At 42.6% G+C, this 27,556-nt stretch overlaps 1 protein-coding gene and 1 long non-coding RNA gene across 2 annotated transcripts in view; one reads left to right on the forward strand and one right to left on the reverse strand.

Annotated features, from left to right (window-relative positions):
- INSC (INSC spindle orientation adaptor protein) overlaps positions 1-25,008 on the forward strand; it is a 125,475-nt gene extending 100,467 nt beyond the window's left edge. Inside the window, exons 8-13 of the mRNA XM_035119885.2 lie at positions 917-1,088; positions 5,472-5,650; positions 15,772-15,838; positions 15,946-16,101; positions 17,812-17,888; positions 20,831-25,008. Coding sequence (XP_034975776.2) covers positions 917-1,088; positions 5,472-5,650; positions 15,772-15,838; positions 15,946-16,101; positions 17,812-17,888; positions 20,831-20,959 — 780 coding nt within the window. The 3' untranslated portion in view covers positions 20,960-25,008. The remainder of the gene's footprint in view (positions 1-916; positions 1,089-5,471; positions 5,651-15,771; positions 15,839-15,945; positions 16,102-17,811; positions 17,889-20,830) is intronic.
- LOC132592320 (uncharacterized) lies at positions 989-27,314 on the reverse strand. The gene is made up of 3 exons (XR_009557766.1): positions 26,433-27,314; positions 17,784-17,844; positions 989-1,051 (listed from the first exon to the last, which is right to left on the reverse strand). It is a non-coding gene; the product is annotated as an uncharacterized LOC132592320 (long non-coding RNA).
- Between the last annotated feature and the right edge of the window lie 242 nt (positions 27,315-27,556).

Below are 27,556 nucleotides of genomic sequence, written 5' to 3' on the forward strand. Positions count from 1 at the left end.
GCCACCTCACAGGAGACGTGAGCTTTGACATCTCCCAAATTCTTCTCCGCTGTTAGATTAGATTAGAATCTGAATTGATACCACCTGAATCAATGGCTCCCCCACATTCCAAGGGAAATTTAACGGAGTGGCATTAGTTTGCATTTGGGTAGGGTGGTGACTGCAGAGGTGAAATCTCAGGTGCAAAAGACTAAGCAGGTTCCCACTCGCTGGCTATTGGATTTCATCCCTGCAGGGTTCCATTCAAATACATGAAGCAGCTCTGTTACCTTGCTTCAGAAAGAAAGCCCTGCAGGATCCCTGAGGGTAAGGGGAGGGGGGCACATGGCTTGCTAAGGATGGGTGGGGAATAGGTCCCTCCCACACCATGGGAGTTTTCTAATGGCCCCGAGGGTGGGGTGAGATTTTTAGAGGGGCAAAGTCCAAGAATGTGGGAGATGGACACCATAAGTACATATTTTCAGAGGCCTCAGAAATTATCTGAGATCGTCCCCCCCCCCAAAAAAGGATAAATTATCCCAGGTATTTTCAAGTTACTGTGAAGCAACCTTTTGAAGAGCTCATCCATTTTAGTTAAACGTATAACTGAAGGCCTATTCAGGTGTTCAGCACCTGAAGCAGGAGAGTGGGGCTGTGCTTATGGTACTTATATACCCACCCACTGTCCAATTCCATTCAGGCCCCTTCTCAAGCATGTTTGGAAGAGGGGCGGCCTGCCAACATGCATAGTGTGACCCTCATCTCTGCAATCCTCATGTGCGTTGAATGTCTGAATAGGACTTGAAGGGCATTCCTGATCTCACCATATGCTCATATGCTTTCAGGAAGGAAGGAGGCTTTCCCCAAAGAAATGTGGCACTTATTTTTGTTGTTAAAACATACTGTGAGTAGCTTTGTTACCTTTCCCTCTTCCTAGGTTGATGGAATATTATGCTTAGCTGACATCCTTACGGACAATACTCATTCCCAAGCTACGCATGCAGAGGCAGCAGCAGTAATAGCTCAGATTACATCTCCTCAACTCACCATCACCCATCATCTCAGCAGTTTCCTGGAGAACATGGAAGAGATTGTCACAGCCCTTCTTAGTATGTATACCTGACTGCTTCACATTATTCTGTACAAGCTGGTTATGAGCAACTAGGGAACCTGCTTCCATAGACCCAATTTGCAATTTTACAATTTGCCTCGGTAATTTCAATCCTAAATCGAGTGTCAGAGATCAAATGTAATATTTTTTGGAAAAGAAAGCTGCAAACTTAAGGGATGTTGATTTTGAAACTGATTATAAGAATTTAATTCTTGTGGAGGGTTGGGCAGTTAAGGGTTAAATTGTGGGAAAGGCATATAAATGTGGCAGTTTTATCTTTTGTTATACCACGCATCAGCGCTCTTTTTCTGTTTTCCTCCATGAAGATGCCGTGGTGCACATTGCCCTTTGTTTCACCTTCCTGCTACTGTATCTTGAATTAGGGCTTGGTATTGTATCCGTTTCAAATTCCTATAATCTTGGCTTTTGGCTAAGGAATGTGGACTACTTGAGTTTTTCCAGTCTTCAGTAGGAGCTAGCTAGCAATGCTCCCTCAAGTCCAGGCTGCCAGAAAAAATAGAGACCTTTGGATTTGACTCAACTATTGCTTCCTAGCGTGCTGCTTCTGCAGTTTTAAAGAATGAAAGTACTGGCTTATTCTGCCAGCCAGGGCAGGCTTATCTGTTTGTAATTTAAGCTCTTAACAGAGGCAAAATGGGAAGGTGCTGCCCCTACCTGTCTGCTGTCCCTGGAGATGGTTTTCAGTGAGATCTCAAGGCGAGATTTTGCAGCGGTGTAAGGATGGGTGGGGCACCTAAGAGAATGCTGCTCCATGGGATTCTGCCACCTGAGGCGGCTGCTTCAGTCTGCCTCATGAGTGGGCCAGCCCTGTATTAACAGCACAATCCTCTGTACCTCTACTCAGAAGCAAGTCTCACCAGGTCCAATGAGACATGCTCCTAGGTGTATACAGGGCACTCTTAGATTTGTATGGTTGTGTATGCACCATACATTTAAAGCAGACCCCCCCCCCCACCCAAGGAATCCTGAGAACTGTAGATTGTTAAGAGTGCTGGGAAATCATTTTTTTTAACAGAAAGCATCATTCTTGCTGGTATAATTTTAATATTTTCAACCAAATGAAGGTTTCATATTTGGAATAAGAAAGTTTCAGAGTAGTTTTTACAGTTACATCAAAAGTTACTGATTTGGTTATACTATTAGATATGCATAGACAGGTAATTATGAAATTATTGTGAGGTTTAATAAGTTAACTGTTTATATTTGGACAACTTTTCTGCTGTACTGTATTGGAAGGAGAAAAAGAATAATTTCCTTAATACAATTTAAACAATTTATTTAACTAAAACAATAACATTATAGTATATACAGTCGTTTTTTAAAAAAAAAATGTTTAGGGGCACTCTCATTTTGACTCAAGAAAACCTCCATTTTATAGTTCAAATCAGGAAAAATAAATACAGTAAATGGACAAAAGTACAAAGATTCACAAAATGTACCCCTGCATCCACCCAGAAAAACAAACAAACACTGAGCATATATATCCATGTTTGTTAACAATCAGCTTAGGGCAGGCATCCCCAAACTGCGGCCCTCCAGATGTTTAGGACTACAATTCCCATCTTCTCCGACCACTGGTCCCATTAGCTAGGGATCATGGGAGTTGTAGGCCAAAATATCTGGAGGGCCGCAGTTTGGGGATGCCTGGCTTAGGGCCTCATCAAACCTACATCCGGCCCTGTTCCCACCCAAGAAACACCTGATTTAGACAGATGAGGCAAGATAGACAGAAAAGGCTGCAACTTATCTGGAGGTGGGGTGGATAAACATTTCCACCAATCAATCACCAATTTCTCTATCATATTTATAGCTTGAACAATTAAATTACTTTTCTCATATATTTAATCTTTAAACTGTGGTGAAATCCAATTGCTGGGTGAGTTAAATAAATGTGTAACAGGAATTAAAAGGCACTTAGAAGGTTATGATAACAATAGCTGTGTCTGCAGCATTTTTAAGAGAACTTTGAGTGAGGGTGGGGGAAAGGATTAGATCCCAAATGCATGGCTGCAGCGATAGCAAGATAAATTGCAGAATTACACTCTTACAGACCAATTAGTTTTACCCATCTGCCCATACAATCACATTTTATTTAGTATTATAACATCATCTTGAACAACATCCAATGCAGGCTGCTAAGTGTAGTAACCCAGGGCCACTAATGAAGTCTGCTCACAGAGACTTTAGCTCATGATTTATCTTCCTGGCAATACAAATAGAAATGCTTCTAGAATAAATATTAATAAGCAATTCAGAAAATGATAATGCAACGTGTTTGCTAAATACCATGTTTCTCATAATTTAAGACACCGTCTTATATTTATTTTACTCAAGAAAATAAGCCTATGGCTTATTTTTGGGGGTGTCTTACTTTTTTAAAAAAATTACCTCCTCTTCCTGTCGCGGCTCGGCGCCCGGAACTTTGTCGGTGCTACAGCAGGGCACGCTGCTGGGTCCCGCTGGGTTGGCACTCGGAGCGGCGTGCACTGCGGCTCTTGCCACGTCCTGCCGCCGGGTCGGGGCTCCGGAGGCAGCCTGCCGGGTCGGCGCCCATCAGCGCTGCACGCTCCAAGCCCCAAGCCAGCAGGAGCGTTGGTTCCTGGAGGGTTGGGGCGCTCTGCATGTGCTTCTGGGTGCCGACCCGACAAGCCTCCTCCTCCTTCTGCTGTGTCCTGGAGGCTCGGGGCGCTCCGCATGGTGCTGCTGGGTGCCGACCCGGCAAGCCGCCTCCTCCTCCTGCCGCAGCTGGCATTGCCGCTGCTGGCTCCCGGAGGCTCGGAGGTGACCGGATAGGTGCGGGCAGCCTCGCCTCTTCCTTGGCGCCCTCCAGAACGGCGCCCACCACTATGGCTTATTTTGGGGGTATGGCTTATTTTTCTCAAATGCTTGAAAATCCTGCTACGTCTTATTTTATGGCTACGTCTTAAAATATGAGAAACACGGTAGTGGATGATTTCTGGGGTGATGTTGTAATCTTTTGGTGAGAAGTGTTGTGTTAAACAAAAGGAAATCTGCAGGGCAGATTTTTTAGAGCAAAAAGCTTTCAACGCTGGACAAGCGTGTGATTTATTTTAATCAAATTCCATATAAGTAATCATGATAATTTTAGGGTAGGGATGGGTAGGGGGAAGAGAAAGTAGACAAGTAGACTGTGGCGCTTAAGAGACTTAATCATGTCTTGAGAGTTTGGTGCATGTTCTGATAACAAGCATGGAGCTCTCTGAGTATTCAGGCTTTTTCCATTTGTTTTAATTGGGGGACTCCATCAGCTTGCACATTTTGTGGACATAGATCAGCCCTCTCTATTGAAAAAGAAAATGTAAATTGTTGAAGGGCAACTCTGTAGCCATGAAAGAAACCCTCATTGGACTGGAGTGTAAGGATGCAATCCACAGGTAAAGGTAAGTTGCACATAAACCAGTGCAATTTACAGGCATAGACAAGCATTTAAAGCAGGCAGGGGCATAGGAAGATAGGGGCGGTCGGGGCGGTGCGCCCCGAGCAATGCGATTCCAGGGGCGCCATCGCCGCTGCCTGCCCTGCCCCCCAAACGCACGCCCCGCCCCTGCGTGCGCCACGTCACTGCGTATGACACGCCCTGCCCCAAAACGCACACCACGTCACTGTGCACGGCGCGCCCTGCCCCCCAAACACTTGCCCGCCCTGCCCCCAGAATGCACACCATGTCACTGGGGGCAGCGCGCCTGCTCTCCGCCCCCAGTGGTGGGAAGCTCTGCTGCTGAAAGTAGGGGTAGTGAATGTGGTACCTTCTAGGTCAGGGTTTCCAAACTTGGGTCTCCAGATGTTTTTGGACTACAATTCCCATCATCCCTGACCACTGGTTCTTCTAGCTAGGGATATTGGGAGTTGTAGTCCAACAACAGAGGGAGACCCAAGTTTGGGAAACTCTGCTCTAGATGGTATTGAATTACAACTTCCATCAGCCCAGCCAGCATGGCCAACAGTCAGGGATGATGGGAGTTGTAGTCCACTAGTCTGGCAACATCTAGAAAACACCACTTAGGGTACTCCTGATTTAAGTGCATTTTGATTTAACTTTCTCTTGATTTCATCCTTACCAGTGTTGCATGAAAGCTGAGTAGCCAGTTTCAATTTCAAACACACAAAGTAAACTGAGAGAAGTGATTAGCTGTACACATATGCATGCTTTGAGTTTCACTGGAGGGTAAATCAGGTTACCGAGGTGGAAACTAAAAGGTTAGGGGAATGCAAAGCAAAGCTAAAACAAAATCCAGACCTGACCCTCCTAGCTACTTTAATAAATATTAGTAGAAGTTTGTTTGGATAATCCAGTGGTTCTAATTTAATATTTTCATCACATTGTTTTGTATATATCCAGAACTGTGCCAAGAGGCCACCTCTGGAGAGGTTTTCCTGCTGGCTTCAGCTGCACTTGCCAACATTACTTTTTTTGATACAATAGCATGTGAGATGTTGCTTCAGCTGGATGCAATGAATATTCTCATATCAGCTTGTGGTGACAAACAGAGAGTGGATAGTCCCTATTCCCGAGATCAGGTAAGTGAATACACATTTATATATCGCTATAGAACAGGGGTGGGGAAACCTTTTTCAATCCGAGGCTCACATTTTCTTCCTGAGCAATGTTTTCAGGGCCATGGCTAAGTGATGTGTCTACTGTATTGCAACTCCTTGATGGACGTCACCAAATCCCACTTCTGTGTAATAACATCCCACATGGCAGGTTTAGAGAACATGTGACAATCAGCTGTAACTCTGCAAAGATTTCAGACATCATGTAAAAATACTCATTGAAACAGCTTTCTTTAAAAAGTGGGGACATGGGTTTGCTACTGTGCATAGCTTGGGAGCAAAACTGTGATAGCTTGGGAGTGGATAAGCTTCCATTCCAACTTGTATATTTAGGATGTATACAATTCTCTCTTCCTGACCTGTTATTCGTTATCTGCAAGTCTTTATAATCATTTAAAAGTTTTGATGCAAATGGTTCTGGCAACTCATCCACCTGTGTTAGAGCATATAGATCTGGGCTTAAAGAGTAGCTCAAATGAGTAAAAGTCTGAACAAATCTGATTCAAAACCCCACTGAAGCTTAATGAATGACTGTCATTGACGTCAATGCTATGGAAGCTTAATTAACAACTATCACTGCACTCTGGCTCAAGAAGCCAGCAGTTTACAATCTCTGCTGGCAATCATCAAGCCAGCAGCTCTGAACTATTCTCTTCCTTAAAGGCCCCACTTCTTTCTTTCTTTTTAAACGAAGCACTGTAAATGGAATGAGAGAAATTACTCTACAGTATATGGCTGTATAGCTAAGAAAAAGTAAAACCATGTTTCTTTTGAACAGTGGTCTGCCCTGCTGGTATAAAGCTCCATGACACTGTATGTGAAATATTACACTACCACAGTGCAAACTATCCTTTAGGTCAGGGATAGAGAACCTGTGGCCCTTCAGATTGTTCTGGCCTGAAACTGCCTTCATGCCCAACCAATGGCCATAAGAACATAGTATAAGAAGGGTCTGCTGGATCAGGCCCATTCTGTTCTCATAGTGGTCAATCAGATGCCCATGGGAAACCCATAAGTAGGACCTGAGCATTAGAGTACTCTGCTGCCCGGTGGTTTCCATGCTGGCTGGGGCAGATGGGAGCTGGAGTCTAGGAATTTCTCGAGGGCCACAGAAATCTAGAGATATTTTGTTATTAACAAGTGGTTCATGACAGTGATGGCCACCAACTTAGATGTCTTTAAAAGAGGATTATAGAAATTGGTGGAGAATAAGCCTATCAGTGGCTACTAGCCATAATAGCTATGATCCGACTCGACGGTCGGAGGTAGTAATGATTCTGAATAGTTACTGAGAAATGCAGGAGGGGAGAATTCTCTGGTGATCAGGGCCTGCTTGCAGGTTTCACATGGGCAATTGGCCTGATCCAGCAGGCTCTCCTTTTGTTCTTATGCAATGCTGACGTGGTTTGCAAAAAAGGAGGTAATTTGGGGGGTCAGGTCCTGGGTAGCTGCAAATACTCATTGTACTACATATGTGGTAGCAACTACCGGTATGTGAATGGCTTGTAAAAATACACAGCAGGCACAGAGCCCCCAATCCAAACTGGGATGCTGGTGGGAGGAAAAGAAGGGGCTTAACCCTATGTCCTTTGCTGCAGGCCTGATCATTGTCCCCCTCACCTGCCGTTTGCTTCCATTGGTGCAAATGGGAGCTTTTCTTTCAATTAAAATAGTTGAGGGGGCAGCACCCTATCCAAGGTGGAACCTCAACAGGTGCCAAAGGGTTAGAGCATTTGACTTGACTGCTCCTGTCTTGCAGCTGCTATTTGCTTTTTTTAAAGCTATTCATGCAATTGCTAATTGCATGGGAGAAATCTTGCCTGGTTGGCCTTCAAAGAACCCTGCTAGCTTGGGACGAGAACTTGTCCTGGAATAATTTGATCACCTATATGGGTTCTCTGTAAAGTCCTCCAGTATGGTGTAGGAAATATGTCACCTATATGACCCCTATTTGCTATTGAATGTGAATATATATATATATATATATATATATATATATATATATATATATATGAATAAGCGTTCTTTTTGAAAGACCAAATCGCTCCATTCAGTAAAATGGATGGATTAGCCATGCCAGGCTCCAAATATATTGTAAGTTAGAATGATTAAAAGAGCAAATGGATAGAAATGACGTTTTTATCCAGTGAGTCATCTTGCCAAAAATGGAAGAGAGATAATTTAATTGAGATCAAATGTTATCCAGTATTTCCTCAAACACAGCAATGATGGCTTCTACAAAGATGATAAATTTAAATAAAGCAATTTTCCTAATAGAAAATGTACTGCAATTTGTGTTTTCTTTCTTTTTTGTGGCATCATTGCTGGCTTTTGTAAGATAATTTTCTCTGACACATGCAAGTTGTTCACTTCAGGAGGCATCCAGGTGGTGGGTGGACTAGGTTGGTCAATCTAGTGCTTCACAGCCTGTGCCTTAACAACAACAACAACAACAACAACAACAACAATTTATTATTTATACCCTGCCCATCTGGCTGGGTTTCCCCAGCCCCTCTGGGCGGCTTCCAACCGAATATTAAAAACAATACAGCATCAAACATTAAAAACTTCCCTAAACAGGGCCGCCTTCAGTTGTCTTTTAAAAGTAAAATAGTTGCTTATTGCCTTGACATCTCCTGGGAGGGCGTTCCACAGGGCAGGCGCCACTACCGAGAAGGCCCTCTGCCTGGTTCCCTGTAACCTCACTTCCTGCAGCGAAGGAACCATCAGCGCTGGACCTCAGTGTCTGGGCAGAACGATGGGGATGGAGACGCTCTTTCAGGTATACAGGACTGAGGCCGTTTAGGGCTTTAAAGGTCAGCACCAACACTTTGAATTGTGCTCGGAAACGTACTGGGAGCCAATGAAGTTCTTTCAGGACCGGTGTTATATGGTCTCGGTGGCCACTCCCAGTCACCAGTCTAGCTGCCGCATTCTGGATTAATTTCAGTTTCTGAGTCACCTTCAAAGGTAGCCCCACGTAGAGCGCATTGCAGTAGTCCATGCGGGAGATAACTAGAACATGCACCACTCTGGCAAGACAGTCCACAGGCAGGTAGGGTTTCAGCCTGCGTACCAGATGGAGCTGGTAGACAACTACCTTGTAGGCCAAGGGTTGCAGGACACATTCTCTACCCGTTCCACCAGAAAGCAATGAGGGTCAGAATTGGGTGCCTTTGGGCACCTCAGTTCAGAGCAGAGAGTGGAATAGGAGGATGACACCTATACCGGTGGAAGACTGCTGCTGTTGCCTACTGCCGCTGATAGCTCAAAGCACAATGGCTTTGAAAGAAAGTCTCAGGTCTGAGCCAAGTTTCTCTCTGAAACAAAGAGCAAATAGTAGTGAAACACCCTTTCTGCCCAAAGAGAGGGGTGCTGGTTCTCTGGGGGCTTTACCAGCATCAAGCTAAAGTGTGCACCAAGCACTGCTCCCCCCCCCAAAAAATACACAACAGATTGTCCAGAAAAGCAAAGGGTGGGAGAACATAGGAAGAGACCAGTTGCGTCAGATCAAAGCCCATCTAGTCCAGCATCCTGTTCTCCCATTGGTCCATCAGATGCCCATGGGTAGCCCCACAGGCAGGACCTTTTGTCATTCCAAGCAACTGGTGTGAAAGGGAAGGTGTTCCTTAAAAAAGAAGAAGTAAACTTTAAAAGGCTGTCCTTGCATAAACCACCCTGCTGCACCTATCTATCTGAAAATTGGCAAGCTTCATCTCCTGCCACCCCAGACGTCATCCAGTTTTGGCGGTGGTGGTGGTGGTGGGGAATTGGGAAAGTTATAGGCACTTGGTGCTTGCCAAAACTAAAAAAAGAAGTTATAGCTGTTTGTTGAGTTTTCCATTATAGTTAATGGGGAGACATCCAAAGCGTCAGAAAATGAAGTGAGGCAACGCAGTGCTGTTCCATGGCTCCAAACCAAAGCGGCCCCCTTTACAAAGTGGGTTCCAAACCTGATATTTATTTAGGGCTCAATCAATTTATGGCTTTCTGGGACAACACACCAGCAGCTTGAATGGGGACCAGAAGCAGATTCTTTTTTCTTTTCTTTCTTTTCTGCCTATAACATCACAGCATATCTATTGGCTGAAGGCATCTTTGTTTCTCTGGAGCCTTTTGCACAATACATCCTGGCATGTGTGGCACAGTCATTTACGAAGTGACGGAGCACACATTTAGAAAACAACTTTGGAAGCATTGCTTATATAGCAAGAGGTGAGGTAATCGTTTTGTCTCTGTTAACAAAGCTGAATATGATGGATTGCAATAATTAAATTTCTCAAAATACTTAGGAAATTAAACAAGTGGCAGAATTGCCAGTAATGGGTATAAAAATAAGAGCAGGGCAGAGTTTTGGAGCTGGGCTTTCATGAACTCTAGCAACTCAGTTAGGGTGGAGCTATCTAATGACTTTTGTCTGTGAATCCATAATAATTTATTTCCCTATTTTGGATAAAAGTGTTGATCTATGCCAGGCATCCCCAAACTGCGGCCCTCCAGATGTTTTCGCCTACAACTCCCATGATCCCTAGCTAACAAGACCAGTGGTCGGGGAAGATGGGAATTGTAGTCCAAAACATCTGGAGGGCCGAAGTTTGGGGATGCCTGATCTATGCTATATACATCCCTGTTTTGTTTACAAGAGTTTAAGCGTTTTCAGGAGACAAATGGCAGAAGTTATTCTTCTTGTGCTCTAAGAATGGGTGTGGGGTAAGGCCCCCCTCCACATGCTGACCCAGTTCCAATTTCCCTTCCCCTGTTGCTTCCACTCACAGACCTTGGCATAGGGGGCGGAAGATCTGAAGGTGGAGGCTACACAGATTTGATGAGATGCATGTAGGTCCCTCCATGGGATTCAGAACCCTGCACAACTGGAATTCCTGGTAGATAGGTGAAGTGTTTATTTCCCCTCCAGACTTTCTTCTCAGTGCACAAAAGTCTGGTAGTAGGGCTGGCGTGGCCAGAGCATGTAGCTCCTCTCCTCCTCCTCCCATTCATTCTTGGAATGCCTGGAGAGTAACTTCTGAAAGAACCTTGAGACAGCTGCAAAACATGCAGGACAAACCAATGCAGAGGAACCATCCTTCTGAGGATCCCATTGTGGGAATGTTAGGGATGTGGATTAGGATATACCGGTATTATTAGATAGATCCTATCCAAGCTTGTGTTAGCAAGCTTCCAATATCAGCAGAGTGACATTCCCCTTTTGTGCGCAGCAAAGCATGTGCGTTCAGGTTTGCTAAAACCTGCACAATATTATACTTCCTGGCAAAGTCCCCTTTGTCCCTCTTAAAAGAAATACACAACACAGTGTTTATAAAATAAGATAGAGTTTACTTACAGTTTCATCCTGAGTTAACAGCATAATCTCAGAAAGGCAGGCTTACGTAGAAAAGTTACAAGTATATACACCTGGAGTCTACTTAGTAAAGTGAGGCTCCATTTGGTCTCTCTCTTGGCTGCAGGCCAAGAGGGAGAACCATCCTAACTGGAGATTCTCTGGAGATGTGTTCCCATCAAAGGAGAAATGGCTAAGAGAGAGAATGACTGCTGGCTAGGGGATTTTGTCCCAGCTAATCCATCTCATCTGCATATCTGGAGGAACAGGAACTGAGTCAGGTGTCCCTCCAGGTGAGTTCCTGTTAGTGGACACTCTAGGAACTGTTGTGACTTGTCTGCCCCAGTGTCCCATCCCACACCCATGGTATCAAATGCCCTAGTCCAGATGTGCAGGAGCAGCATAGAAAAAGTGTCACTCTGAAGACCTAGCTAAATGTTGCACTTAATGTGCAGAGCATACACTTTTCTTTAATAATTTACTGGCATGGGGGATATACACCTCACTGGGAACTTTTTGTCTGTTCCTTGGAGGTGTGGGAATGGGATTTTCATCCGGATGGCAACTGGGGAAGGAAGAAATAAGCTTTCCTGCATACTGCAGTCCCGGTAACAAATGCCCTCCCCTCCTGTAATGAAATAAAGGAAACCAAAAAGGTAGCGGCACACTAGCACATTAAAAATAACTTACAATCACAGTTCAATCAATATAAATCATGCATGCTGACATTTGGAGTTGTTCAGAGTGAATTATAGGATTAGGGTATCAGAAAGCTTGGGAAAAGGGTTTTTCATCTTCAACACATTTTTCAGGTAAAGTAAATGCTTTACTTTGCTTCCAGTGTGCTCCCTTTAAAGGTAAAGGGACCCCTGACCATTAGGTCCAGTTGTGACCAACTCTGCGGTTGCGGCGTTCATCTCGCGTTATTAGCCAAGGGAGCCAGCGTACAGCTTCCAGGTCATGTGGCCAGCATGATAAAGCCACTTCTGGCGAACCAGAGCAGCACACGGAAATGCCGTTTACCTTCCCCCTGTAGCGATACCTATTTATCTACTTGCACTTTGACCTGCTTTCGAACTGCTAGGTTGGCAGGAGCTGGGACCGAGCAACGGGAGCTCACCCCATCGCGGGGATTTGAACCGCCGACCTTCTGATCGGAAAGCCCTAGGCTCAGTGGTTTAACCCACAGTGCCACCCGCGTCCCTTTAGAGTCTGCTAAAAAAAGCCTCAACCTATCTAAAACCCTGTCAGAATCCTGCATTTTATTCAAACATGATAATTGAAGTCAAACGATGATGCAAAAAGGATGCATTAAGTTTTTTTTTAATAATCTATGATATATTTTCCTATTTATTTGTTTTTTGAAGGATGCATATCAACATTGCATAAAGGAAGCCTCTGAACTAATTTTGCTGACTTAATTGGGTCACCACCTGGAGTCAAGGACCACATAGTGCATAGAAGCTTTTCCTGTCTCAGATGGAACCTTTTGTCTTTCTATAATTTACATGTTAGGATCAGTAACTGCTTTCTCAGTCTCCCCAAACCCTCGTATCTGTGATAGGAAGGTTGGACAAAACATGTGCAAGTCTTCCTTAACTGGACTTTATGCAATTAACTGAAGTGAAATAAAACATAGCGGGAAGCAATTTTGCTTAGCTAGATGATAATTAACCACTCATTTTAGCACTTCCATATTTATGTGCTTTGCCACCTAGTGTAATGAACACAGGAACTTTTGTTTTAAGATTCATTTTTCCCATTCTTGTTAGTGATAGCAATAAAGCTTATGAAAAGCTGTTTTCTTATGACTATTAAAGATTTAATTAGCATAATGACTCCCAGCTCTGCTGTATGAGATGCTGACCATCAGAAAACGAGGGCACTAATTCTTAAAAAGGTGAGAGCATAGCGAGGGGGAAAATTCCATTATATGTCATTGCCAAATTTTCTTCTCTACAAAATTAAGCTTCCCCCCCCCAGACTCTCCGAGATGGTATTGTAGTGCAATATGTCTACTCAATGTAAGTCCCATTGAGTTCATTGGGACTTGCTCCCATAGGTGCATTTAGGATCGCAGAGCCTCTTGCTTCCTTCCCAAAGCCTGGTTTAAGCCGGCACTGTGAGGTCTGGGGGAGGGCGTCAAATATTGGCCCTGCGCAGGACAGCATATTCCCAAGGTCCACCCCTTCAGCTATCTCCTCCCCTTTCTGAAAATGCTAACCAAGATAACACGAAAGAGAGCTAAATGTGCACAGTGCAAGTAAAGGTACTGTAGTGGTTGAGCAGCTGCCTTGCATGTAGAATGTCTCAAGTTGAGTCCCCAGCATTTTCTGGTGGGGCCAGGAGAGATTCCCACTGGACCCTTGGAGAGCTGCTGCTACTCAATGTAGACAATACTGATCTAGATGGTCTGAGGCTCAGTATAAACTAGCTTCCTATGCTGCTGTTGTTTTAAAAAATGCTGCAGCATGGAAGGAAGAACATTTTGTTCTTTTCACTGTCCCGCACCCTGGACTTTATAATATGGTTGTCCTAGGATACCAGATTGCTGGAATTTTTGCACTTCTGTTTATCCCACAACTATTGTGCAATTATTACAAGTCATTCCATGAAGATGAATCAAAGCACTTGCCTATTTGTTTTTCTGCCAGTTTGTATTGCCTCTTATCTTATTTTATCTTATCTTATCCCTGCCTGCCTCTGTTTCTCACTGTATGTACTGTGTCTGCTGTCACTGGCAGAACTACTAATGGTTGTTAAGCACAATGCAGTGAAAATGTTCCGACCAGATAAGGAATTCTAAGGAACCATTAGACTGTAAAGTTGGACCCTATGTGGCAAGTTACTGATTCCCAGGCTTTATGAATATTAGGCAAGTCTAGGATTGCCTCAACCTGGTAACTCATGACTGTTGTGTTTGGACACAGGATTCTGGGGGTTACGGACCACTGGCTTGGTTGAATATGCTAAGTCTCAAGTTTGTGGTTTTAATTAAATGAGGTTTTGTACTGAATAAGTCTCATGTATGTAGGGGTAATTTGCCCAATCTGTACATTATGGTGGTCTTCTTAAAATTTAAACAAAATGTGGCACCTCCCAGCACCATGATGGTTACTGCTTGTCTTGCACATATAAGGAAATAGTTTGGGATAATTGGATAAGGGGCAACTTGAGTCATTGAGCGGATATAAATTCATCAGTCAAAGGACACAAATACAAACACACACACACACATTTCTAAGATTCAATCAAATAACTTGAAGGAGTGGAATAATTGGCATGTATTCAAATTGTCCTTAATTGAATTCTTCATCTTTTGCTTAGAAAGCTGCATGGGGTGCAGACTCTCCATGGAGCAAGTAATTTTCATTAACAGGATATCATTTAGAATGAAGGGACACATGCCTGAAACACTGTTAATAATTAACATTGAATCAACACATAGATGTGTCTTGAGTTCCCATTTTTTTCTGCCTGTCACTATTGGCATTTCATCAAGTCATTTGCATCCTAAGTGGGCCTGTTTATTCAGAGAGATGACACTGTGGCACTGCTGGAGGAAGCAGGAGACCTTTGTGACACACAACCCAAAACAAATATCCTTTGTTACTATAATGACCTAGTGAGAGCCAAATTGATGGCAACTTGGCTTGCTTGACTCTATCAGTGAGGTTTGTTTGTTTGAATACACAGGGTAGGGCCTCAAGCTATGTTATCCAAACATGTGCATTTGCCCTACAATAGCATCGCCTGAGCCCCAACAAATGCTCTTGTGTTTCTGTGCATTTCATTATGTACAATTCTCACACTTTCTAGTTTGCAAAGCACCTCCTTAGTTTAGCATTATTATTACGGTATTTTTTCAGCGCAGCAGTGCACTGCATAAAACACAGAAGTGCCACATTCCTTTCTTGCTGGGCTTTTGCGGTGGGAGTGTCGAGAGGTGATGATCAAAGTTGGGTTTGTAGCTCTGTATCTGTGATGCAAGGCATCAGTTGATGTAGTAAAGGCTGTTCGCCAATTGGAGCGCTCACAGGCCAGTGTTTCCCAGTTGTCAGTGTTTATACTACATTATGTAGTATAAAAACAATGTAGTATAAGGTGCTATCAGTATGCTGATAACACTCAGCTCTGTTTCTCCATAATACTTAAATTGGGACAGGCTGTGCAGGCCTTGGACCAGTGCCTAGAAACAATGGTGAGATGGCTGAGGAAGAACAAGCTGAGCTTGAATCCTGGCAAGACAGAGTGGTCCACATGTCCAAGAAGCTGGTCAGTTGCCTACCCTGAATGGGGTTGCACTCCCTGTGAAAGAGCAGAATTGCAGCCAGGAAGTGCTTCTGAACGCAGTTCTGTTACTGGAGGCCCAGGTTATCTCAGTGGCTGGGAACATCTTTTCCCAACTGCGACAACCATTTCCCAACTGCAACAACAGCTACAACCATTTCTTGAACTGGAGTGCTTGGTCACAAAAGTTCAAGCACTGGTTTCTTTAAGGCTGGATTACTACAATGTCTGTGGGGTTTGATATGGAAGATTCAGCTAATGCAGAGCACTGTTGGGAGGCGGAAATAATGATCTGGCTTTCCTTGAGCTACTGTGAAAAGGTGGCAATAAAAGATACCTCAGAAAAGTGAAGGTGCTGATACTTAATTGGCAGCTTAGAAGGACATGTCTTAAATGCATGGTGATGGTAAGAGTTGTGAAATGTAATATTTCAAGTGGTTGTTTCTCTTTAATGTAGGTTGTGACGATATTAGCAAACATGTCTGTCCTGGACCAGTGTGCCTCAGAAATAATCCAAGGAAATGGTATGCAAACCATGCTGCATCCCTTTTGAATTTCACTTTTTTTTTTTGTCCTGAATAGTCTTACTATAGCCTGGGATGCTTATCAACAGTGTTTCACTCCTTTGTAGGTGTTCAAGTTTTAATGGAAATGCTGTTTGAGAAATCGTCATCTGGGAATTCACCAGAAGTAGCTGCTTGCGAACGAGTTCAGCAAAAAGCCGCGGTTACGCTCGCCCGGCTGAGTCGTGATCCCGAAGTGGCACATTCAGCCATAAACCTTAGTTGTAAGAATTTTAATGCTTAACATGCTGGCACTGTATAAAATATGCAAAATGCTGCATCCGTCAAAGTGAGGAAGCAGCTGTTTTGATTGTCAAAGTGGTCTCACTTATCTGCTCTGTGTAAACCCTCTTATCAGCTGTGCTACATCAGAGGGCCAGTTCATTTGCTACTGTTTAGGCTTCTCTCTCTCCCCCCCCCCCCATCCAGACAGGATTTCCATCCTTCTGTATGGACTCATTTCTGAACCAGTCTACACCACCTGTATGCAGTACAGTACTGTACAGATCACCCCTCCTATGTTGCTCATTGATTACAACTGGAGGGGTCAGTTTACCTGACTACAGTGGTACCTTGGTTTACAACCATAATCCGTTCTGGAGGTGCGTTTGTAAATCAAAACAGGTTGTAACCCAAGGCGCGCTTTCGCCAGTGGGGCCTCCAAAATTTTTTTGTTCATAATCCAAAGAAAATGGGCTGTAATCCCCCCCCCCAAAAGGTTGCAAACTGGGACGCGTGCTTCCGAGTTTGAGGTGTTTGTAATCCAAAACGTATGCAAATTAAGACATATGCAAACCAAGGTACCGCTGTACTTCAATGGATGTTTAGTTTGCAGGGAAATAAGTCTGGTTGTGAAGGCAGAAGCACAATTGGGTGTGTGAAGGGCAATTCACACAACTGTTGCCGAATTAGGTTTTTTTTGCCTGCTAAGCCAAATGAACGAAACAGGCTGCAACACTGTTCAAAAAGCTTAATCCTGCAGACAGTGGCACATCTTCAATTGGCCCTGAGCAGGGACTTGACATGTGTACGACTGTTAAATGATTTCCATGATCACAGCTGGTGCATATATCAATTTTTCTTCATTTTTAAATCTCTTACTATGACAGCATTTACTTTTAAAGCATTTTCTGCTTTCCAAACAGTGCACCTTATATGGGACTTAGTTAGTGCTCCAAAACGCAGGTGATTATTTTTACAGTATTTATCAGAAAACAATTAGAGGCAGGAAAGGTGGGAAATCTTTTTCAACCTGAGGACCGTGTTTCCTTCTGGGGGCTGCAAAACAATGGTGGGTGTTGTGAAAGTGGGTTTGGCCATACCATTCTCCATCTTCCATCCAGAAAAGCAAGAGATATCTCAGTTCAAGGACACATTCTGGCCTGGGGGGAAAAAAACCACCACCAGAGGAGGGTGCTGGGTGCCAATAATGGTGTGGTTTATGGAGGGGTGCGGTTTATGGAGAGTCCTGAGGGCCATATAGAGATGGTGGAGGCCACATTTGACTCTCAGGCAGAAATTACCATCCTTGGTCTACAGTCATTCAATGACACCAGCAGGGTCTTCCAGATGTGGGAAAATGGGGAGGACAGGGGGTGGGGTGATTCTATACCTTTTCTAATAGAATAATGATAGAGAGAACTAAGGGGACATTCCCAAAATTACAGAGACTCACTGGTCGTGAAAACAGAACTGTGAGTGCTTTCTGAGTGATGCTTCTACAGTTCATTGTCAAACTGATACATCACATTTCAGCTCTTTATAATACACACAAGGGAAGTTCCTTTCTCATTTTCTAACATCGCTTTTTACTGAATTCGTCATCATTTTCACCGAAACGGATAAATCTGGAAAGTATATCACACTGATGCAACGTTGAGAATTGCGGTGATTTGAAATTACTCACTTTTCAATGTTCTTTTCAAAATATATAGGTATTCCACGCCTCATAGAACTTTGCAGGTCTCCTACCAAAAGAAATAACAGTGATTCTGTTCTTGTTGCATGTTTGGTAAGTGCATCTAATTATTTTCCTTTAGCTTTCCCATGGGCTTTCTATACACTGAAAATATATTCAGCACAGTAGGATGTGTTTCGTAGTCTCTCTCATATCTAAACAGCATATTAAGGCTTCCTTTTGTTGCTGGTTAGTATAAATTTCTAGATAAATATTGCTTCAAAATCCTCTTGTTCCATGCCAAAATCCACACCCCGTGAGTTGATATACATAGAACTCTAAATATATATTTTCCTCAGTTCGTGTATATGGAAGAGGCAGGCCCGAACACACTTTCCTTTTCACGTGTTGCTTCCTCTGTTGAAGTGGAGAAGCCTCTTTTGGCAGGAGACCTTCAGAGGTCCTGTGCCCTTAAGGGATCATCTGGTTTGGTTATTTAGTTTTCTTTAAAGGGTGCTACTACTAAAGAGTACCGTAAGTCCCATTGAACCCAGTTGATAACCCACATAGCATTGTAAGAGATAAAGTAAATCTGGCTTTGCAGATTTGTGAACCATCCTGTGATGGTGAACGGCGCTGAGATCTACGGAGAAAGGGTGGTGTACAAAACTCTTTATTATTATTATTTTAATTTGCAAAGTATGTGCTTAAACAGTGAGCAAACATTAACACTCCAACAGCTGTGGCTATGGAAGAAGCAAGACCCTCTTAGAGTGTTAATGCTGCGAACCCCTCCGTGGTAGCTGTTGATTGACTTGAAATGAGAACTTTGTGAAACCCAAGAACAAAGAACCATGCAGGCAACTGTATGGTGTTGGGGGTTTGTGCTTTTGGGGTCTGTTTACTGATTTGCTGCAGGGATCCGTCCTGCCAAGTTTAGGCAATGTATGTATGTATTTATTTATTTTAAATGCTATTAATATGCACTTTTTGCAGGTTAGTGGCAATGGGAACTGTTTAATGATTTTTTTTAAGGACTGTTTAATTGTTTTTAAAAGAATTGTTCTCCTTAATGGCCCATCACCCAGGCAAACATCTACTCTATATTTTAACATTTGCTAGGCCCAGGGGTTAGAAGGGTCTCAGCAAGCAGCCTGCCCCCCCCCCCCCCGCAACTCACAACACACTAATAGGGGTACTCTTGCCAGTTTTGCCAGTAAGCAAGCATATACAAGCTTTACTATGATCTAGGTATCTTCTGTTCCTTGTACCACTGTGTTGTGTACAAATTTGCATCCAGGAGGTTACCAGAAAAAGGGATTTCAATGTTACAATGTACTAAGGCTTGTTAGTCTGGAATCATTTTTTATTTTCCTTGCAGAGGCAGTTAGCTTATAAGAATTTTTTAATAAAAAGATTATAAGGTTGCCATAAGCAATGCTCAGAATTTTGTGACCCCCCATCTGATGACACAATAAAAATAATTTCTATAATAGGCACATTGTTTTTTTTTTTAATGTTGATAAGTGGACAATATTTCTTTGTGCAACTGAGTTTTGCACTCATATTTCTGTCCCCAAATGGTTGGAAATCATGTGATTTACTCTTTGAAATAATGGTAATGCTTACAGACACCAATCAGGGTGGAAGCAGCTGTATGCTAAGTACTGGGCAGAGACAATTCCTATGTCAATTTTAAGTCTGAACAGTTTTAAGTAGGGAGATGAAGTGGCTTGCCTGAGGTCACACTATAAATCTTTGCAGGACTTGAGAGCAAAATGAAGACTGACCCTCAAAGTGCTTCACTGGCACAAACCCCATAGAAATGAATGCCAGCAAAGGGATTTCAGGGTCTGCAGAAAGGGATGCTTTCCGAGAGCTTGGTTTTAAGCAGTCCTTTTAAAGCATAGATTCAGTTTAGTTTATTCGGTGGAAACTAGCAGATTCCCCTACCAAAATTAAGCCACAAAATCAAAGCAAGGGACACAGGGTCAGTATGCACAACCTCACTCAATAGAAGCCTGAATGGGACTTAGTCTAATGTTGTTCCATGCACCACCAAAAGCAATTTGTTAGCAAGGTTGGTTCAGCGACGTATTTGGGCAGTGTGGACAGTCTCCCCACACAGGGCACTGAACCGAGGCAGGCACAAAATGATGATGATGATGATGATGATGATGATACCTATATTCATACAGGCACCTACTCAAAGTTAGGCCACGGTCATATGGGCAAGTGAGTTGCCGCAACTATGACATAGTGCACTGGAGAACCCATTGAGAAGCTCCATTAAGAAAGCAACTGAAGGAATTATTGAGAAAATAAGAAATATTATGAGGGGGCGGGGTTGGACAAATTTTGTCCTTGCTCATGGCACCATATTACCAAAGTCTACTCCTGGTTAGTGTAGTTAGTTTAGTTTAAATAAGAAATTTAGCAGAGACTTAGCTTTCTTTCCAAGCACCCATATTACAGCTGTGCTGAAATCTCAGAAGCATGGCTTTTACATACAAGAAAGAGGGGGAAAGTATGTGTTTTTAATACCACAGTCCTATACATGCCTATTCTGAGTTTGACGGGGATTACTCCCACAGAAGTACATGACATCGCAACCTAAATGTTACAGATTGCAAATATCCTTAGGATGGGAGCATTGGGAAGCTTCAGCTTAATTAGGCACACACAAACTAATATGGGAACATAAATGATGAAACTTTTGTCGACAGGAATGCTGTCATTTAATAACGCTGCCCATTCTGATACCTGTACACCCAAACATGTAAATCAATTCTAGAATGTTGATTTGCTATTTGAGATATATGGCCACACACACACACACACACACACAATATATGAGTCCAAACTGCTTTTCAAGTATACAAATAAGTAACTGTATTGAATCAATAACATCACTACGATAGTGTCAATCAGTCAATCAGTCAAGGGGATTTCTGCCGAACCTCAGCTCAATAGTCATTCTAAACAAGTGATGTTCCTCTAGCATTGCATGAAGCCAGATTTTTATTCTAAAACCATATTGTCACATTTTCTTTCAGGCAGCCTTGCGGCGACTTGCTGTTATCAGCCCTGATGGCCTTCAAGAGTCAGATTTCCAGCAGTTGGTCAAGCCCAGGCTTGTGGATTCCTTCCTGCTCTGTACCAACATGGAAGAAAGCTTTGTATGAACAAACCACAAATATAACCCATAATAGGAAATAGTGTTACATAGGGCAATGTAGCTAAAATGTTATTTATGATTAATTTATTTCAAGTGCTAAAAATGAGCATAGGGAAGAAATGAGGCCATTAGGCACATAAAAGAGACCTGCTGGGTCAGACGAAAGATCTGTCTAGTCCAGTATCCTGTTCTTGCAGTGGCCAACCAGATGCCTGCGAGAAGCCGGCAAGGAGGCACAAGTACAACAGCCCTTTCCCCATTTGTAAACTGGTATTCCAAGGCATCCTGCCTCCAATATCAGAGGTAGTTCCCACTGAGATCCTTAGGTTCCATAAATTTGTCTAACCTCTTGTGGGAGCAGATTTCATACTTCAGCTACCCCATTCACATTACTTGGATAAGCCAAGGTATTATGAGAGAGGGAAAGAAACATCTCTCTATCCACTTCCTCTACACCTCACATAATTTAATGCACTCCGATCATGCCTCTCTTTTCTCACCTCCGCCCCCCCCACACAACTGAGAAGGCTCCAGATGTTGAATTGCGTCATAGGGGAGTTGTTCCAGCTCCTTAATTATTTGCTTGCCCTTTTCTGCACCTTCTACATCAGCAGCCGTTGACCAGATTAGCCTCCCCCCACTACCTGTTTTCCTCAAGTTTATTGCTCACCTGCCCCACAACTGCTGTCATATACGGGACAAGAAAAGGTGTGGTCGCAAAGGAGCAATGGGGGAGCCTTACAGGGCACTTCCAATTGCCCCTTGGCAAGTACGGGTTGTACCAGGCACATTTTCAGTTTACACCGGAGGTAATACATAGCCATCATGGCTACTAGCCTTATCCTCCATGATTTTGCCATTTCTGCTCAGGGAAGGAGATCAGCATCGAGTTATACAGAGTGCTCTTCTCTCTCACACACACCCTTGATTTGTTCAGCAGTATGCAGGTCATTGCACAGAATAGGGGGTCAGTGTATGCCTCCAATACACAGTCAGTTTCCTCTTCCCAGAAGGGATCCTAGCCATCAAGTTATTAAGGATCTGAACTTTGGCTGGATGGGAAGTTAGCCCACAGTAGGACCACATAGTGCTGGATAAGTATGCAGACACATGTAGGGGGATATAAGTTAGTTGTTGATGTGTAGTGAGTAGCTGTTTTATATTTCCCTAACTGGCAAACTACTAATTGCACAGAATCATGAAAAGAAGCCCCAGCAGCTTTCCCCTCACCTTCCAAAAATGAAAAGCAGAGTGCTTTTGAGAGTGGAGGTCATGATTCTCTCCCCCCCCCCCCGCGCCACCCCACAGTAGCTGTTTTTCTTTCTACCACCCAACCATGTTCCCCTTCACCCAGTTCAATATGCGTGTTTATTCTCATAAGTGGGGAAATGTACTCTGAGCAATGACAGGCAGTTTATGGGGGTGGATTTGGAGTGGGGAAACCAGCAGGAGAAAGGGCTAAATAACACACCTGCTCATAAGTGAGCTGTTCTAGAGTTGCCTTTCATTTAAAACCATGTCAATTGGGGTTTCTGTACATGAGTAACACTGCAAAGCAGCAGACCAGATATTCATCATGATGTTTTAATATTGAGACTGGAGTAGAATCTTTGCCAATAATACATTTGGGTTGAAAATCTGTGGCTGCTGGTTAAAATGTTTACCATTTCTTTTTTAAAAAACAACAACAACAACCACAACTTTATATATCTACATTGTTAACTGATTTATCAAACTATATTAACATATGAAATAGAAACAAAGAAGACTATAATGCAAGCTATTGGGTGCAATCCTGCTCTTATTTAAGTCAGTTGCAAAATGTGATGATGGAAAATGAAAAGCTTTATATCCAAAGGTAAATGTTAACATACATTTCGTTAGAAAATGAAGGATCAGTCATGCTGTATACAAATGTGATTCTTTGAGCGCAGTGATGACTAAATGCTGGTAAAGTTATTTGCGAGAACAAGTGCTGTACTGAAAATTTCTTCCACTTCTTTTTCAACCTATTCCCCATCATTTAATAAGAAAAGAAACTTTGACTTCAGTAGAACTGTGTGTAGACTTAAATTACGAATCTAAAGCCACATCTGTGCTATACAGTTAAAGCAGTACAATACCACTTTAAACAATCTTGGCTTCCCACAAATAATCCTGAGAAGGGAAGTTTTTTTTTAAAGGATGTTGAGAGTTGTTAGGAGGATTCCTATTCCCCTCGCAGTTATACTCTCAGAGTTCCCTGGGAAAAGGGATTGATGGTTAAACCACTCTGAGAGTTGTAGATCTTTGAAAGGAATAGGGGATCTCCCAGCAAATATGAGAATCCTTAACAGACTAGACTTTCCAGGATTGTTTGAGGGAAGCCATGATCATTTCAAGTGGCATGATTGGTACAGCTTTAAAGTAGTGGATGGGGCCTTAGATGCCTATCCTGTATTCAGCATCTCTGAGGCCAGTGGGAATTATGCGTGCATAAGTGGGAGAACTATTGCAACCTCAGTGTTTAGAAGAATTGGTGGCAAAGTGCCAGGCACTTAGTTAGGCTCTTGTTTTCTGAGTGGCAGACTTGCCAGAAACATTCTCATATCGGCGATTTCCTGTCACGTTATGGGAAATGCTTTAGGCATGTATTTAAGCACTGATCAAGCCTGGCCTAAACGGGCATGATAGAGAGTCTTCTGCACGTACTGGCATGTGTGTTGAATATGGGAATTGTAAAATCATGTTTACTTCAAAAATGATTATAATAATAATAACAACAATAATTTGCTCTGACATATATTTGCATCCACCAATTCTACTATTTATATTTGTTTTTGTCTCCAATATTATTAAAGATGATTTGCATTGAGAATCCTTGGTCAAATACTCATTTGAAGTAAATCTTTTTTTAACATACAAAGTGGAATCAAGGAGATGGTACATCAGTAGTCCAATTCTGACTCTCTTCTGACAGTTTAAATAAGTGTAAAATGTTCTCTTGTTCCTGAACAGGTTTGTCTGGAGTCAAGTCTCAATGTTTTAAAAGAGCTTTATTCCACGAGCCAAGCTGTTTCGATTATATTAATGCACAATACAGAGGGAATGAATATATTGATATATGCACTGCAATCTTTGAGTAATGAGAGATTTCACAGGTCTTGCACATCTCTTGGGTTTAGTTTCCTTGGGGTGAGGGTCACTGGAGACTGATTGTGTTTCTGTGATGTCAGCAAAGCTGCTCGAATGGTTTATAAGCACAAGTTGAAATTGACAGATAAAATATTACAAAAACAAATGCATTAGCAGCACAATCCTATACCTGTCTACTCAGAAGTAAAAAGCCATGGAGAACTTAATCCGTTCTGGAAGTCCGTTCTTAAACCGAAACCATTCTTAAACTGAGGTGCGCTTTCCCTAATGAGGCCTCCTGCCACCATTGCCCTTCCACCATTTGGCTTCTGTTCGTAGACTGAGGTAAGGTTCGCTAGCTGGAACACTACTTCCGGTTTTGCAGAGTTCTTATACCTAATAGTTTGTAAACAGGGTTGTTCTTAAACCAAGGTACCACTGTAGATTTAAAAGTCTGGCAGCAAAAATGCATCTTTGCCTACACTGCAAGGATATTGATGGAGTCACCAGACAGGCCTCTTTGGGAAGTGAATTCCACAAATGGAGTGGGCAGCGGGTGGGGAGGGCAACCAAGGATGATCTCTTTCTGGTTCCTACCCATCTTACCTTTGATATTAATTGGTGTGGGTGGCACGGCACTATGATATGAGATTTTAAAAGATGTTTTGATAGCAGTAGAGAGAATATTGTGCTTCCATCTACCGGTAGTTATCTCTTCCATGATGTATCATGTCTCCTACTGGCAAGACCTCTGTGTTTTGGCTCAGTATTTCAATGCCTCCTTAATAATTGCTACAGTTTTAACTATATCTTTTTGTAACACTCAAAGTGTTTGGCACTAAAAGGTTATGTTCTACTGATGGGAAACTCTATTAGACTAGAAAAGGAAAATGTAAGAAACTGATTATATATAGAACTGGAATAATGAAACTAAGAACCAAAGGCAGAAACATGTCATGAAAAGAAAATGAAAAGAATCCACATAAGGAACTGGCTCAGATAAACATATGTTCAGATATACCAGTTTGGGTCAAAATGAAATTAAACCGAATAAATAAAATTAAACTGCTGGTGACTTTTAGTTGTTTTGCCTTAGTATTTTCTCTCTCTAAGTGAAATGTGGCATGCACATCCTAACAAACTGTTTTAGTTATCATCATCATCTTCATCATCATCATTCTTTAAACTGCCTTTTTGCAGATAAAAAGCATGAAAACGCAATAAGGCTATACTGTGAGGTGATATGGATACAGGTTTATATATAATTTAGCATTTGAATGTAATTTGCCCTTGTCCTGAAATCTAGGTGAAATTTGGCAAGGTTTCTGCCTTTTCCTCAGCATAATACCCCCTTCAAAAAGGCAGTAAACATCTATTTCTGTCAGGTTAGTATGCCTTGGCAAAATACATACAGTTCTAGTAAAAACCTGTTTTTTGTTTTCTAAAACTTATCAAAACTGCTTTTGAATTTTGAGAGTTTTTGATAATCTGGTACAAACATTTGGTCTTGCTGATTTAGCTTGTAGTCAAATGTAACGTTTTTATACCTTGCTACTTGCTCCAATACTTTGGCCACATCATGAGAAGAGAAGACTCCCTGGAAAAGACCCTGATGTTGGGAAAGATGGAGGGCACAAGGAGAAGGGGACGACAGAGGACGAGATGGCTGGACAGTGTTCTCGAAGCTACCAACATGAGTCTGACCAAACAGCGGGAGGCAGTGGAAGACAGGAGTGCCTGGTGTGCTCTGGTCCATGGGGTCACAAAGAGTGGGACACGACTAAATGACTAAACAACAACAACTTCCCTTACCCACACCCACCCACACCAAACATCCATAGTTAAGAATATTGACAGCAAGGAGAAGGGGCTGAATCAGAAAAGAGTAGTATAAGTTACAAGTTTTGTTTTAAATTCCTGACCCGGTCACACTCCTTTGATATATCTTCACGGTATGAGCATCCTGAGAAGTAAGTCCCATTGAGTTACATGGGCCTTACTCCTTAGTAAGCGATCATAGGGTTACAGCCTGAGAAGGTAGCAAGCTCTGTATTAAGAAACACCTGATGGGTGCAATCCACATAGTCCAATTCTTCCTGGTCATCTTCCAGAAATCCGGAATTCTGATAATATTTCTGCTGAATTTTGGCGACTGGAAACAGGAAACTTATTTGCTTATCCTACCAGCAGTCTTGTTGGGGGGATCAAAGTGACTCTCAAAGGCAAAGAAAAACTTACAATGCTGTTGTTGCTTTTGCTTTTTAAATCTCTCTCTCTCTCCCCTCCCCCAAGCACTTGAAGTGTTGTTTTGAAAAGGTTTTAGTTGGTGTTATTTTTGTAGAAAAAAAAGAGGTGCTGGAACTCACCGTGAAAGCCTCCCTTGTTCTCTTATAATGGTAATGGCGCCCACCTAAGAAGTGCTGGAACGGAGTTGCGGTGAGTTCTGGTTGAAATAAAGCCCTGATTTTAGTGATGTGCTCAGGAATCTGAGATGATTCATCAGTTCTGCAGAGACTACAAATTTCAGGCAAATCTTTTAAAGCAGAGTTCATGTTTCGCCTTTTCCAGGATGTTCCATGGTTTATTCAAACTGAGTTACTTAAATTGGTGCTGACATCCAAGGCAGAATTCACCATCTCTTTAAGACCATATTCTTCAAGGAATACAGTCTAGCATTTCTACACAGCAAATAATCTGGTTGAAACTTCTCCAATCACCAAAGAAATAATTTCAGCAGAAGCTGCAGTACCCAGTAGGTCTGGAGTTATTTGGATGACGGGTCGTTTTGTGCTCCTCCGTGTGAATTTAATAAGGGAGTGTCTTTGTTTAGGTGCCCTGTAGTCCTCTGAACTTTTTCCAGAAACTTCAGAAGTGTGGCTTTTTCTCGGTCCATTTCGTAGGAGCTTAGACACGCCGCTTTTTGGAGGACTTTGATCTTCTCGGCATACCTCTTCTCCTCCGCACGATTTACTGCTCTTGCCCATTTCAGAGCCATCGTGTCTTCGACCTTTGTGACAGACATCTTCTTTACTTTCTGCTTATTCATAGTAGACACTTTACTTAAAATCACAGCACAGCAGCTAAGCTGGACAAAGAATTGAGGTTTTCCCTCTTGTTGCAGGTAAAGGGGAGTTATTAGCTTCTTTCTTTCAAAAACAAAAGCTATGTTGCATGCATGTCTCTGGGAACCCTTCAAGAGAATAATTAACCAATTTTCTCAGGGCTGGCTGCTCCCATTGTTTCCCCAGTGTGCCATCCTTTCAGTTGATTTAATAAACTTAAACTGCCTGGAGAGTTCAAGGAGGAAACAACCTTTAATTTTGTACCTGCACTTGAAAATGATTTTTAATTTAAAGGTGCTGAGATATAAGCTTTTTAAATTTTATTTTACTTCACATGAACTTTTGAGCACAGTGGCCCTGATCAGAACTGTTCTTGATTCTTCCTATTTTATTGCTACATTTTATCCTATTCTTTGAAGTGGGATACA

This window comes from Zootoca vivipara, chromosome 1 (assembly GCF_963506605.1).
Source record: "Zootoca vivipara chromosome 1, rZooViv1.1, whole genome shotgun sequence".
In the NCBI taxonomy this organism is placed as follows: Eukaryota; Metazoa; Chordata; class Lepidosauria; order Squamata; family Lacertidae; genus Zootoca; species Zootoca vivipara.